Source organism: Sceloporus occidentalis, unplaced genomic scaffold (genome assembly GCF_023333645.1).
Source record: "Sceloporus occidentalis isolate IW3139 unplaced genomic scaffold, rSceOcc1.0.p SCAF_16, whole genome shotgun sequence".
NCBI lineage: Eukaryota > Metazoa > Chordata > Lepidosauria > Squamata > Phrynosomatidae > Sceloporus > Sceloporus occidentalis.
The window spans coordinates 12440952-12457415 of NW_028316996.1; the positions used below are offsets into that span (position 1 = coordinate 12440952).

The 16464-nt window shown below is 37.9% G+C and overlaps 1 protein-coding gene across 1 annotated transcript in view; it reads right to left on the bottom strand.

Annotated features, from left to right (window-relative positions):
• Positions 1-8598: 8598 nt before the first annotated feature.
• The window catches only part of LOC149303040 (adhesion G protein-coupled receptor V1-like), a 165437-nt gene continuing 157571 nt past the window's right edge, over positions 8599-16464 (bottom strand). Inside the window, exons 86-90 of the mRNA XM_089481806.1 lie at positions 15967-16124; positions 14779-14900; positions 9890-10081; positions 9275-9431; positions 8599-8717 (exon numbers count right to left, since the gene is read on the bottom strand). Of these exons, the coding sequence (XP_089337932.1) occupies positions 8599-8717; positions 9275-9431; positions 9890-10081; positions 14779-14900; positions 15967-16124 (748 nt within the window). The remainder of the gene's footprint in view (positions 8718-9274; positions 9432-9889; positions 10082-14778; positions 14901-15966; positions 16125-16464) is intronic.

A 16464-nucleotide genomic window follows, 5' to 3' on the forward strand; every position in this document is an offset into this window, starting at 1 on the left:
GGAGTTAGACAGGGCCTGGTTGCAGGGTGACCACACTCACCCAGGTGTTGAGCACCTAGGGTAGTGCAGCCAAAGACCAGCGCCCAGATATGGCAGCGGATGTAGTCCAGAACAAAGTGAAATCCTGCAGGGCACCCTGGAACAGGCATGAGACATCACACAAGAATCACGTGCAGGATGCTGCAGGCTGGGAGTATGGAAGCTAAGCAGAGAAGTATAGCAGACACATAACAAGCAAGGGACAGGGAGACCAAGCACGAAACATATCCAGACAAGATATACATATTACTGAGCACAACAGTGAACAAGACAAGGAATAAACATAACTAGACAAGATATACATAACACAGGGCACAACAGGGAACAAGACAGGACACCCCGCTGCCGGAGATACAGGACAGGACACCCCGCTGCCGGGGATACAGGACAGACTGACACACATAAATACAGAAACTAGCCTAGGACTGTATGATAACTATTGGAGATTCCGTCACATCTTATGGCCATAGTATGCTTAGCCCACCACTACGCCGAAGTACTCCAATGACGGTGGGTCCTAACGCTAATCCCTGCTGACAGTGGTACGAAACAAACCAAACATGTAAACCAAACACATAGCACTGAGACATACCTTTAGACTGAAGACTGAGACAAACAGAACAAACGGGTGGGACACACTTTATAAAGGAAACAGAGCTGAAGCAAAGAGCAGAACTAGAAGCCAGGAATCAGAACTGAGCATACGGAAATCCAGGAATGGATTAAAGCAAAACAGAAAAACTGAAGCAAGATAGATATGCAGCTCCGCAGCCTGGGTAGAACGTGACAAAAGGTCCATAAGAGCGACTCTATTGGTCGCCGGTAGGGGCCTCCTCTAGCATCAACCAATGAAGGGCAGCAGCCCTTTATTGGTTGATGCCAGAGGAGGCCCCTGCCGGTGACCAATAGAGTTGCTGGCACGGACATTTTACTCCTTGCGCGATTCTACGGATTCCCGCTCACGTAAACCCCTGTGATGCTGCGTAGACAAGATAGGCTAGAGGGGGAAGGGACCAGGGAGATTAGTTAGGCGATATTAACAAAGACGAACACAAAGGTTCTTCGTGTTGTGTGTCTTCGTCTTCATGTGCGTTTTGCCGCCGCCATTTTTGTTTCTTCGGTATTCGTGCTGAGCAACCAAAACGCACCCTTCGTGTTCGTTTTCATGTTTGCCCAAATACGAATGCACAAGTCTAGAGAATATACAAGTTGTTTTGCAGGGGTTGGCATGAGACAGGGTGTGAAACTCAGATAAACTCAGTCTGGAATATTTTTATAAGATCCCCATTCACCATAAATTAAACTCCTTCCTTCCATCTCTCCTACCCTCCAAAAAAAACCAATAGCAAGTATTAGAATCTACAAATGGACATTGCTAATTATAATTAAGTTGGATTATGTACCCATTTATTATAATTACACAACCTGAGGGATTTTATTGCATGTGCTTTTGGCATGCAGTTTGACAGCACTGTGCTCCTTCCACGGGAAAACAGATCAAGACAGGACAGAGTTGGGTGGGTGTAATCTGTAAATTAGAGGTTTGTATCTGTAGGGCAATCAGATGAGCTCTATAATTAAGACGATCTTAAATGAAGAAAAACAGGAAGTTTTCTGATTACTATTGCAGTATTTCAAACAAATAGCCACCTTTAAAAGCCACTCAATAGTTTCTAGGATGCAAGGGATATTATTGCATTTTACATGGTAATTAAATAATTTCTATTAATTTAATTTAGCAAGTCTACTTTTTTCTCTTCCCCTGATGCCAGTTGTGTGGCATGAAACATAATGATGTATGCTCAATGTTCAATGTTTATTTTAATTCATTAGAGACTGAAGTCATGAAAAGTATGCACAGTCAGAACTCGTTGGAAATAAAAGCTAGCCACAAAATGATTCTGCATTTAACTAAATATTTTCTAATCTTTGGAAAACTATACCAGCGAGTTTCCCGAGCTGAGCCCCTACTAAGTGAAAATTCACAAGGCACATGAAGAAAAAATCAAACTTTCAGGGTTTTTATGTTGGAACACATTTATTGACTGTAGGGACTGGAACCGTTCTTTAACTATTATACTAACATGTATTTGCACACCAAGGGTGTTTGTGTAAATGCCTTTCCAAAAAGACAGACATTTAAATACTCTACTCACATCTCATAACTCTACCTAGGGTTAAGGATCTCATATTTATTCAATTGTGTTTATCACCTCTTGCTTTGGGTCTTACTGTCTAGACTGAGTTAACTTCTTCATGCTTAGAGCTGCAACTACAAACTGGATAAGACATCGGGAAGCTCTACTCATGACTGGGCCTCCTCAGCAGGAAGATGTTAAAAGATTCCCCTTTGCTCATATGTTGTGCTCATTTTATCTTGGCTTAATTTCCCGAGCACTCTTTTTGGTGTTTCGAGGCAGTAATAAGATAATTATATTATGGGACTTTTGTTTTGGGGGATGTATCTGCTGCATGGCTTAAAATATAGCTGTTATATAAAAGGCAGTTGCATCATTGCCAACTGTCATGATTTGGTTGGGTCAGTGGACAAGGACCAGTTTCTGTGATAGACATGTGTGTAAAATCACCTGGTGTTCTAATGACCTCCTATAACCTTGTCACAGTCAGACGCTGGTATCCATGCATGAACACTTTGTTTATAGCTGCTTATGTTCCGTGAGCTGGATATCATGACTAATGTGATAGCTGGTCTAGCTTATGTGCAATGCACCTCCAAACCCTGATGCTCAAAGTTAAATCTGTTTTTTTTTCTTGTTTCCCATTTTTGTCTTATGAAGTCATCACGTATTGCTTTTTCGGGCTGCCGTTTAGTACACTACTACTGAAACAAACCATATTATATTATCTTTGTTGTAATCTTTCATATTTACAATAACACACTCTCCCGCCCTCCTTTTCTCCCACTCCCTTGCTGTCTTTCTTACAATTGCTTTATTGCATGTGTGAACTTGCTGCACTGTACCCTTTATAACCTAAACATCATTAGAACCGCTGTACTTTTTGTTTATTCTGTTCAGAACATTAGACTGTGATGCACTTTTTATCATTTTTTTGTTATCGCATCCCCCATAAAGTTGCAATAAAATGAATACATAAGGTAGGACTGTCTGTGCAACGTGTGCTTTACTATGCAAACCGAAAGAGATCACTGTACAAATTGAAAGAAATAGGCTTAGGAGATAATACTTGCACTTGGTTATGAGTTCAGAGAGTTGTTGGTAATGGAAAATTCTACAGTTAGATTGGAGCGGTAAGAGGTCCACTTCTATGTATTGTGTTTATTAACCCCTTAACACACTAAAGGGACAGAACACGCTCAAAAATATGTAGCAGCTTCCTTCTTGAAACCTGGCGGACCTAGGAGCCATTCCAGAAAGAGTTATTTAGAATATGAACAATAAATATGTAGAGTTTCTCTGCAGGGGCTGTGCTACCCAATTCAATTTAAGTTTGAAATTCTCTGGATTTTTCTTTAGCAAAACAGAATATACAGGAATATAAATGTTAATGACAAGGACTAATAATTGTTGCTTCAATGTGGGATTTTTGCTTTCTTCTGGATCGACAACAAGGATAAGATAAAGGAAAGATTGATGTTGGTCAATTTACAAGGTTGGACAAGGGGTCACTATGAGCTGATTTCTGAGTCATTTTAGTTAGGAACTGTGTGATCTCATAGCTCACTCTTCTTTCCCCAGCAGTCAATGTGCTCTGAGATATCCAGAGAACAACAAGTTATGATGTCATAATATAGCACTCTTTGTTTCTTAGTGTGTATGGATGTGCACCTAGGAGCAGAGGACAGTTCTATCCCACAGCTTTCACTGGTCACCACTGAAAAAAACACCATATTTTTCATGGATCATTTAAAATGGGTTTATACGGTTTCAAACTGTGACACAAAAATGAGTTTCTCTAAAATTTGTAGGCATACTGTTACCTGTGCATTGCATGAAATAAAAGAAACTGTCAACCATGGTGAATTTCCATGAATTCCCGGAGCATAAAATTGCCTGTATGTTGTGTTTGCTTCCTCTTTCAATATGTTCAGCAACTTTAAATATATTTTTAATAGAATTATTTATTCACAAAGAGGGTATCTATAGGTAAGCAGGGGTTTCAGTTTCCTCATTTCACTATGCATTATTGGATGGGTAGACACTACTTAATATACAGTTAGTGTATTTCTTGAGGGTTGCCACTCTTAAAACGCCTCTGTAAATTCCCACTGAATAAAACCTAAAACATACTACTCTTTTTTTAACTTTGGATATGTTTTTTTTTCTGTGGCATTTGAGGGCATAATCAGCAATGAGCATCTGGAAAGAAAGTTTCATGCGGACATTTTGTTATTCCAGATATCTTAAAAATGTGACCTCCATAACATAAACATGTTTAGCTTTTTATATATTCAGTTTTCTTCACATGTCTTTCATTAGAAGCTAACGATTTCTTCTTGGAAAGCCTGTTGTAATCAACATATGTTGAGACATAGTTACAGTGATGTGACCCGTGCACACCTTGACAATCAAAACGCCCGGGGGTAGCTACTCCACCAAAACAACCTGAAGGCAGGAGATGAAATATTCTTTATGCTAAGTATGTGCTGATAATGTAGGATGTTTATCTTCGTCAGTTCAATCACAATGCAGCTGACACGTGGAATGCTAATTATATTTGAAACATTGTGCCTTCTACACGTGAATTAAGCTAGTGTGGATATGGACAAAATGTTCATGGAGGATATAGCGTATAGGTGAAACAGTATGATAAGCTCTGTAGTACAATGAAATAATGATCACTTATTGTTTTAGTTTTTTTTATATATATTTGTTACGATATGTTTTTGAATTGCGCCATGATGTTAGCAACGTCTGCTTGTTAATGATTAAAACTGTTGAATGGGTTTTAAAAAAAAAGTGTAGGGAAGTAGCCTGTGAGATCACATTTTCTTTGCTTACATTAGACTTGTGCATTCGTCTTCGGGCGAACATGAAAACGAACACGAAGAGTGCGTTTTCGTGTTCGTTCCGAAGACACCCCGAAGAGAAGACAGCGGCGGTAAAACGTAGGCGAAGACGAAGACACACACCACGAAGATCTTCGTGATCATCTTCATCTACCACTCTCCCCCCTTTCTAACTTACCTTGGCAGTTCACGGAAGTGGAAATCCGCAGGTTCGCCGTCACGGGTTACAGGGCAGTGCGAATGAGCCTACTGGTCGCCTACAGGGACCTCCTCTGACATCAACCAATTGCTGCGTTAGATAACGGGAGCGGAAATCCATAGGTTAAAGGGCCGTGCAAGCGACCAATAGGCTCACTCGCACGGCCCCTTAACCCCTTAAGGTGCAACAAGTGCACCAGGAGCCTAAAAGTCTGTACGAGCGACCAACAGAGTCGCTCGTACAGACTTTAAAAAGTTAAACCCTAATAAAGCAACTTGTCCGGCAGATCCCACTGGTCTCCCTGTTCTATCATTTATTAACTGATAGAACAGGGAGACCAGTGGATCTGCCGGGTAAGTTGCAGCATTGGGGTTTTAAAAGTCTGTACGAGCGACTCTGTTGGTCGCTCGTGCAGACTTTTAAAACCGCAACACTGCAACTTACCCGGCACATCCCACTGGTCTCCCTGTTCTATCAGCTAAATGTCCGTACAAGCGACTTTATTGGTCGTTCGTACGGACATTTAACTGATAGAACAGGGAGACCAGTGGGATCTTCCGGGTAAGTTACAGCACCAGGAGCCTAAAAGTCTGTACGAGCGACCAACAGAGTCGCTCGTACAGACTTTTAAAACCCCAATCCTGCAACTTACCCGGCAGATCCCACTGGTCTCCCTGTTCTATCAGTTAATAAATGATAAAACAGGGAGACCAATGGTATCTGCCGGACAAGTTACGGCATCAGGAGTTTAACAGTCTGTACGAGTGACCCTATTGGTCGCCAGCAGGGGGCTTGTCTGCCATCAACCAATGGCAGACAAGCCCCCTGCTGACGACCAATAGAGTTGCTCATACGGACATTTAAACTCCTGGCCCCAGAGCTGCTGCGGTACGCGTTAACCCCTTAACCGGAAAAAACGAAGAAAAAACGAACACGAAGAATGTCCACGAATATTCGCCCGAAGAGAAGACAGGAACAGGCGAATATTCGCGGAATACGAAGATTTTTTTTTCATGAAGACGAGCACGTAGACGAACACGAAGAGCCCCCTGGTGCCCAAGTCTAGCTTACATTAAGTTTGTGTGTGTTTTCACAAAACTTAGAGTTTGCTTGTTTTGAGGAAGATTACTTTTCCAAAGGACAACCTGTTTGCAATGATTATTAGTTAGCATTGTACATTATGAAGACTAGTAATGTTAATAATGTCACAGTAAGTCAAATGATGGGAATAACAGAATGGTAGGTCAGTTATGGAACACAGTTGCTATCTAGTATCAAAGGGTATTGCCATGGCATTCACAACATATTCATTTGTGAGATAATTTGTTTAGTGAGCTATAATGTCATGGTTGGTAATGTTAAGGGCTGGTGCAAAAAGCTATTTTGAGTTTCTATACCATATTCTATCTTTTTCAATGGGGAGAAAAATATATATTTCTTATTTATCAAAAGTGGGGTTGCTTATTCATTTCTTGATCTACTAAAATGAATGAAAATGACCTGTTCATTGCCCTTCATGGTATTTTAGGAGTCAAATATAATCTGCTTTTTAGGGAGTTTGCAATCCTGATAGCTATTAAGACACTGAAGCCACCTTTGTTACACCTTCTCTGATTGCAGCAATTGCTTTTGATCCACATCAGTGTAGTCACATAACTAGATACTTAAAAAATATTTACTTAGTTACTCGTGACTCATTGCACATAATATGGTTCATAATTATATTGTCAATCACCTGCAGCAAAAATGTTAATTTAAAATGTATATTGCTGAACTCGTAGACCTCAGATAGAAGGTACGATTTCTAAACCAAATAATCAATTTATGTATTGTACTTTCAGATGACCCACAGTAACCAAAAGGTATCTATCTCTCCACCTGCTTTGAAACCACACTCTCATTGTATTTGCCAACATATTAAAAGGCATCAAGGGTATTCATACATTCTTGTGTAAATCATAGAAGTGAAGTATACACAAGGAACACTGTTTTAGTTGATATGGTCATTGCTCCACTTTACCACTTTGTACCATAATTGCTTTTTATTTAGAGTATATCATGAGAGGTATAGTTTTAACATGTCTGTCGTTGGATACTGCCGGTGTACTTAGTTTATAATTAGTTTGTTCAATCTAAGATAATTTAGAAGATACATTCATATGATCCATCTAGTGTTTCCAGTTTGGAAATGGGCATTCCAGTAGCTTATTTGGGAAGCCCATATACAAAATATTGTGAGTCTTTTAAAGTAGTTACCTTAAGTATACTAGTATAAATAAACAGGGAAAGCCCTATGTATTTTGCCCCCTGGCTGAGAGCAAAATTACGGGGGTATACTTTTTCTCACTCTGGTTCACAGACCATAACAATGTACCAGAATTACAGTTGTTCCATCATCACTTATATGGTGGCCCTGAAACAAAAACCCTATTATACTGTATGTTCCAATAGCAGTAAATGGTTAACTCCAGGTCGTATGCATCCAGGCCAAACTAGACTAATTTTGTGTCCTAAAAGCAGAGGAGTCAGCAAAACCAATATTGGTTTGTATATTTACTGCTATAACATCACTTTTTTCCTGGAAATGTTTCAATATTTATCTTAAAATATGAAAACATAATGCAATAATACGCAATCTCTAAAGTAGAGATTGCTTCAAATATGGATTTTATTAATTGCATAGCTTCTTGATTCTGTCCCCAAAACATGAAGGAGTGGAATCAGGTGTGGCTAATATAAGATATAGTTAAAGAGGTTTGTATAACACCTTTGATTATAGTTTTGTATATAACAGCCTTTGTAGTCTCATTCATGTTATACAGTGACATTATCTCATTTATTATGTTCCAATTTCTATCATTCATGCAAATTGGAAAAAGTAAATCATTCGTATCAATTAGCATGTTGTGCTTACAGTGTATATATGTATAAATGTATGTATATATTTATGAATTTGATGGCAGAAAACAATCTGCCTATTGTTCTCTCTGCAAGTAAAGCCTCAGTGCTGTACCATGGTCCTGGGTAGCCTTTTACCTGTCCATTTATACTTTGCCTTTACCTCAATTAATTAAATTAATTGTTTTGTAATTAAGGGTCATTTAAGCAACACAGCAGACACATAAACAAATTCATTTAATATTTGCTCACAAAACATATGAATCAAAATGTTACTTTTCCTAATCATCACATAATTGTGTCCCTTTTATTTCTGAGAAATCCAGTTTGTTGTATTTAAGCCAAGATGCTCCTTGAGACACAGCTATTTGTTACATTACCTACATTGTTATCAGTGGCTGCACAGACCGTACAATAACATTTAGTGCAATAATAGCAAATAAAAAAATATTTATATTTGAACATAAAAAAGTTACAAATGTGTGTCTGCTATTGGGATTCTCCGGAGCTCCACAATCTGTGAGTTACCCATGCTGCCGCCATCTTGACTTCCATGACAGGATTCAGTATCACTGATGTTGAGACCTGATCCTAAAAGGCAACAGAAGATACATTTGTATCAGCTAAAAACACAAATACAATTTTATTGCAAAAACCTATAATTGTTGATGAGAGGGGCTGTACTGCTGGTATGTTAGGGGACTTCAATTTTTTACTAGGTACCCTGCCTTGAGAAACTGATGGGCTTCAGGAAAAATTAAGACAAACTAGGTTCCAAAGGGGGGTAATCCTAATTCCAACACTACATAGTTTATTCACTAAACTAGGAGTCGGCAGGAGAGATGATGACACACGTCAATATGGATTATTCTGAGTTTCTCCTAAAAGATTGAAGGAATCTCACCAATGAAACCATGCACTATGCATGGCCAAATTCAGCCTTTATTTTTAGCCCTCACTAATGCATAGGGAAGTCAGTGAACCATTTTAATTTACCTGAAAATTAGCATTTTGTTGAAGAAATAACACATGTTACTGAGGCATGAGCTCCTCAATGAGCAAGAATATACTTTGCAATACTTAAATACATAAACTCAGTTTTACAACATATATCATATCTAAGCTAAATTAGGATATCTGTAGCTCACCAGCTTTCAAGACAAATATCAAGTCATCAAATTCTTGTAATTCTTCATCTGCTACCAGTGAACCATTGCTGTACCCTCCTGTGGTAGAGAAGGCTGCACCATTTTGTGGGCCTTGTTTTATTGCTTGGCTAGCTGGCCTTTCCCAGTCAGATGAAACCTAAAGAAAAAAACAACAAAGGAATGGAGCTTATTTTCATTTGTTTCTTAAAGCCAAGTAAGGCCATGTATAAAAGCTAAAACAAATGTTTGTCATTTATTAGGGTCTCCTATTCAAGCATTAGTTTCTGAGCACTGGTATTCTGCAATATGTTACAGCAAATTTACTTAGCTTTGAATTTAGGCTGGGGAGAGCTAGCAGTTGGCCATCCCTAGATTACAGAGATGTAACAGCAGTAATGAACATGAATTTTAAGTCATGGCTAGCAGATAACCAGGTCTTTTAAGGGACACCTTTGTAGGGACTAAAAGTAGAAAGTCATTGCTGTCTCTCATTGTCCAACATTAGTGTACAAGGCATATCTCACGGCACACGCCTACACTGACAGAAAGCAACTCCAAACACCAGATACATGCCACTCATTGATAATCACCATTGGTGTTAAAAAAGCTGCTTACCTCCTCCATCGCACTGATTAGGTTCTGTGTGGATTTGCTTATTTCCCCTCCAGCTGCAGGCATTCCACTACCTGGTGTGAAGAAGGCAGAGGCTGGGCTTCTATGTCCATCCATTTCAATACTGTAACTGGCTTTGACTGGGCAGCACAGCTGATTGTGGAGAATAAAGTAAACCACAAAGACATACAGACCCTAGAAATAGAAAATATACAACCAGCAATTAGCACCATCACAGTAATGGTAAATGGAAAACGATTGCAAGGACATCATCCCCCACTAAATTAACTTAACCCCTTCTTTCCCACAGGACAAGGGAGGTGCAAAGGGTAGCATCTGTGTTCATCCAAAAGAATATTTATTTGAACCCCCCTTCGCTCATATGTACAGGGGGGCTGGAAAGGGGGTGTAGGTGAGGCACAAATATTTATAACCACTCGTACCCATTAGCCGGCAATGGGGAGGAAGGGTACATAGTTGTACAATGACAATCATTTCGTTTTTTTCATAAGTTTTTTCAAATGTATTTTAATGTTGCAGGGGGTTAATTTTGCAGGTTAAATGTGAGGGTATGTGAACACACAATGAACATGCATATGACCCTCACCTCTAACTCGCAAAAAGGAGAAGAGGATCTTGCTCTTCTGAGCTTACAATTTATTTGGCCCAATTGCATTCATTATTACAATCATTTCAAAGGATATGAAATCTCCGATTGTAGAACACATGACAGCATGGCACAATTGCAGGCACATCAGCTGCACCTACTGTGTATCTACAGCTGTGATGAAAAACCAGAAAGAATGTTCTTGTGAATGCTACTTTTTTAAAGAGGTCAAGTACTAAAACAATGAAATAACTATGCAATGGAAAAGTAATTTCTTTCTCTGAAAATAAGAAAAAACGATCACAGGAAATGAAATTATTATTTTTAAATTACAAGACTCGTCTCTTTAGTGTAAGCTATCTGCACCTTGCTGTTCATTATACTTTTCTAAGGGGTCTATGATACACTTATAGGAACCAAACATTCTATTATAAGAAATGACTCATTGGGCAGATTAGATGGGCTATGTTTCAATGTATTTATCTTTCAAAGAAAGATGCCCCCCCCAAAAAAAAATTTAGTGAGCTTTGGCTGAATTTATGTTCTGTTCAGGCCACATGCTATTTTAGCTTTATCCAGTATCACTCATCAGTTTTTTGGCAAATGTGACACAAGCCTTTGTGTTGTTTTTGGTCAGCAGTGGTTTTCACCTTGCAATTCTCCTATGGATGACATTTTTTGCAGTCTCTTTCTTATTGTGGAATGGTGAACACCGTTTTCTCCATTGCTTTGCTGGAGTCCTAGATTCTTAGAAATGGTCTTGTAACCCTTTCAAATACTTTGTTTCTCATCTGTTGGATGTCATTAGATTTTTTAAATCTATTTAATTGATGTTTAAATTCAACAGGGCTGGCAGTAGTAATGTCTGGATGTGTCTAATGAAATTGAACCCATTTATGGATTAAATTTGGTTAGTTGGTTGATTTAATAACTAAAGACACAATTACTATCTCATATAGGGCCAGGATAGTTTTTTCCTTCTACACATGAAATCATCAGTTAGACACTTTTGTCTAATAATAAAATTGGATGATCTGAATCATTTAGGTTTAATGAAATTTAAGAAATTGGAAAGAGGCAAATACTGTATATACTATAAAGTTAATTTGTTCTCATACTATCTTGTAGTACTCAACCAGGACTTGGCAGGAGAGTTTGCAGAACATTTCCATCACCATGACTTAATTTTACATTATGAATGACATGTTGGTTATTTTAGTTATGAACTGACTGAATGCAAAGGGAAATAGGACATTAAGCTTAGGTAAAATGGCAAAATGAAGTCAGATTAATTTAGATAAAACTAGCAGACAGATACTTGAAAGAAAGTATGGTTTAACAAGTAACATCTCCACCTACAGCCCTGAGTGCATGTAAAATTATATATAATATGCTATTGTTCCTCCAACACGACCATCCCCAGTAAGCTTCAGCTCCAAGAACAGCTTGGATTGCTCCATATAAAGCATATTTAAATCAGTGAGATTTCTTAAAGTCACCTAAATAACTAAACTATGGATTATGCATGGTTGGCAATTGTCTGGGTCAGACCAGCCCTTTGTGAATAATTTTGGACTGGCCCAGGGAGGAATGCAGCTGGGTGACATAATGTAATGATAATGGCCCTGCAGTAAAAGCGAGGATGCTTGCACAGCACGCAAGTATTCAGAGAGAAAGCTGCAGTGAGGTAAGGGGTGAGTGAGCAAGTTAGTGTGTGGTAGAGAGAGGGTAAGGGAGGGAGTAGGTATGTATGTATAAGTGTTCGTGACCATGTTCTGGGGGGAACAAGGGGCCGATGAGGCCACTTGAATTGACCTGCCCGCCGGGCCATAAGGTGGCAACCATCCAATGCCACCCCACTGTCTTAATCACATGAAGGAACCTATGATCAATATTTTATTATGAGAGGGACTTCATTAATTCCTCTATAAACCATTGGAGTTCCCCTTTAAATGCCTGTAGCATCATTTGTTCCAAGTAATTAGGATTCCATATACTAACCAAAAAACTGCTGAACTATATTAGTGCTCATTTCAGGCATAAATATCACTGCATAAATCTGATAAATTATTTTCATCCAGCTCTTGCCAAGTAAGTAGTCTAGCAGCTGCCGTAGCAACAACATACTTAAAGTAAACTTCAACCCTCATTTATTCAGGGAGTGGTGCAATAAAAGTTACAAAATATACAGCTTGCAAATAAAACAAAATAAATTAGGTAGTACATGTGGGGATGGGGAGATACACTTAGGGAGTCTCAACTCTATATGCAACAACAGCAAGTCCAGCACACCCATCAATTATAGTTTGATTATTAGTGTGGCATTATGACACATACTATTTTGACAAAGATATTTTTAAGCCTTTATCGGACTTAAGAAACGACACAAGTGCATTACATGAACTGTATTCAAAAACAGCATGTGACCTAACAAGGGGGCAATAAGAACTGTAAATGCCAATCATGAACAAATGACATATAGATTCATTTAGAACATTATTGTGCTGAAGTTATGGAAATATAGGCCAGGCAATATTATATCATACACAATTCATATATGGATAGAATTGTGTTTAGAAAATGTAATGCTAACATACCAAAAATGTAGTATTGCAGTACAAAATGGTACCTTGTATATCTGACTACCAAATAAAAAAGTAGGCTATTAGATAGTTCAACAAACAAGATAATATTACATACCGCTCTTATAAAGGTATGAATGGGACCTTAATGTCAAAAGAATCAGTGGAGAAGTCTTGTAACTCAATATAGTACCTTTTAATATTAAAAGTTTAAAAAGTGCTTTCTCCAGGAAAAGAGCTTCAGTTTTAGAAAACAAAATAAAGTTGTAAATATGTGTTTTAAGCAATGTGGTTTACATAGCAGGAAGTTGTTGAGTTAAATACTTAACAACAAACAAGAAAGTTAAAATAAGGAAACAAACATATTATATAACTCTTAGTATCAGGGGATTTTCCTCATCTGTGTTTACCAACCTTACATACAGTTGTATCTGCAGTGATCAAAACATATGATTTGTAATACTGGTGCCAACAATGATGGACTAAGATCTGGGACCGTGCTGATGTATTTATCATTGGATAGTTATTGGATAGAAGGTGCCGGAGTTGTAGTTCAACAGTAAATTACATGCCTATAACCTCAAGGGTAGGTGGGTAAATGATGCCAAATGGGTAAGTACCAAGGCTAGATGGACAGATTATTTAATGTCTCTTTGCAAAACATCATTTATTAGGTTTGGTGGATTCGCATCGGTACTGGAGCTTTGTGGTGACTTCAATATTGAGGACTATCTAAAACAGTTATTTTAGTGGACATTGCCTACACGAAGGTTGGAAAAATAACTAATGTAGTTTAGTGGTAGCTGAAAGTTATCTTTTTTAACTACCACTCATGTATCACACTTTTAAAAACAGCCTTTAGAGAACAGAAAAAACATTGTCTTTTAACAAATGATCCTCAAAAATTAAAATGTGTTCTATTTTTAAACATAGCTGGCAAGTAGTCTTCGCTAACGTTCTATGCTTCACTCAATAGAGTTTCATTACACACAGGTACTTTCCACACCAAAAATAATCTTTCTTTAGAAAGTCTAGTCAGAGCCTTGATTATAACCGAGTTAGAAATAATATCCCTGTTTACAGATGGATAGTTGTAAAGGAAGCAGTTATTATGTTCACTTAAAATAAAGCAAACTTGACTACAGGAAACCATGTGCAAGTTAGGGGAGCTTTGAATAGGTTCTTTTCACATGAAAATGTTGACAGGGAGTCACTGTTCCATGAACGTTAAACTATTTCTGCACACAACGGCTCGATTGTCGAATTGCTTTCATTAGCTTGCTGTGTCATGTTGTTTGCCTCACTTTTGATCCAAAGAGGACATCCTTACTTTTACAGAATTTCTTAATCCTAAATTCTCCTTAAAATACTTGGATATAATGCGTTCACCCAACTTTTGGGTTCCCGTTACCACAACACTTGGATAGTTGGCTGGTGTATTAGCAGCCATTCAGCTACAATAAGTTTAATTTAATAGACATTTTCTGACCAGTAACAATGACTTGAGTTCTAGACACAGTGTTTTGGAGGGTGCAAGGAAAAACATGGACTAGTTTAGGATCCAACTTTATTTTGTTAAGACATAAATCAAGGAGTCTAGTACTGTAATTATAATATAGAGTCAGAATTTAGTTCTATTACATCACTCAATATTAATGCAGGGCTTTAATATGACAGAGTGCAGGCAATGGAAACGTTCTTACCTGCAGGCTGTTAAAGATGATAAAGAGAACCAGCATCCACAGATGTCTATAGGCCATGTGTAATCCACCCCACAACCAGGTTATTGAAATAAGAACAAAGAGGTATAATATCAGGGGGACTTCTGAAAAGGAAAAATGATTTATCTTAAACAACAAAACATTCAAGAGTGTCATGTATGGCCTTCCTTTCCCTTAGGCCATGCAGAGGTTTATTCACTAATTATCAAGTTTAACTAGCACATGGTGTCTATTGTAACTCTTCCTTACTTTCAATCACTGCAAAACTGCTCACAAAATTCTCCTGATTAAATTATGTAGGGAGGGATCTGTAGCTAAACTTGGAGAACCAGGGTAGCTGGAAAAATAATATTGCTAATTCACATAACTGTTTTCAAATTTCGCATTGAACTTTGATAGATGCGAGGTGCTGAGATCCAGTTTAAATAGTGGATGAGTCAAGGCCATGTCTGATCCAACTGTGGACAATTAATGTTGTTACCAGAAATTGTTCTTGTCAGGCCACTACTGAGAGAATAAACCCCAGAAATTGCTAGAAAAAGCAATAGTTATGGATGCTGCAACTAAAAATTGTGAAATGAATAGTGAAACAGACAATAATATATTACACGATACTTTCCAATTAAAAAAATGCTTAGTGTATGTCGTTTGGATGAACCAAAAATCAGCAAACAGTTGCAACTGTCAATCTTTAAAGTTTACTCTGGTTTCAGTGTGACATTATGGTCCTATTTACACTATAAACCTATTATTAGAGTATTCAGTTGTTTCAGATCTATTCTTGAAACATCTGTGTTCTAGAAGGACTTAATAGACCATAAAAGCAATAAATGCAGCAGTCAAACAATTAAAGAAAGGGAATGTGGGTCATTTTCTACATGAAACAATTATAAATGCATAGGTGTTTGTACTGAGTTAGACACTGGCTGGTTTATTTATTACACAGATTATCTGTTATGTATTTCATATTGGGTTTTCTGTTTGTGGTGCTTAAAAACCTTGAAGAATTACTTCTAGTAATACTTAATGGACTGTTTGCCTTCAAGTCATGAATATAATAAAATAAATTCTGAATTTTCTGGTATGTTTACATTATGCTGAATACTTCTGTATTGTGCCTCAGTTTTTATTCTTGATTGCCATTTTACAAAAGATGAACGTTTTCTGTACCTGAGGCGTTAGTTCTTCCTCTAAATACATCGTCGTATGCTTTCCACTGTTGAGTGACTTGGTAAGCGTGGATGAAAACCACAAGTACGACAACAAGGCAAACTAATGGCACCAAAGCAGCAGTAAATAGAGCTGCATAGACATTTGGAGTAAAACACCTATAAACAAAAACATGAACAAAACATATGAAAATATGCACAGTACATACAATAGTTTGAATATCAGTTTGTCTTACATGATGACATGATGTAACATCAAAGAAATTCATGGTGAATAAGCTTTAAGGTAATGTGTCATATTAGTGGAACAATGCTAGACAAACAAATCCATATCCACCCTATGTATGCTGACACCGGCTGAAGCAAGAAGCAATTTACCTGTTTCTTGGGGTGGAATGTAAGTGATAAGGTTTCATTAACAGTGTTTAACACACACACAAAATCATATTTCCTGTGCAAATGGTAAATCACGTGGAAAGGATTTAAACTGTGAATCATG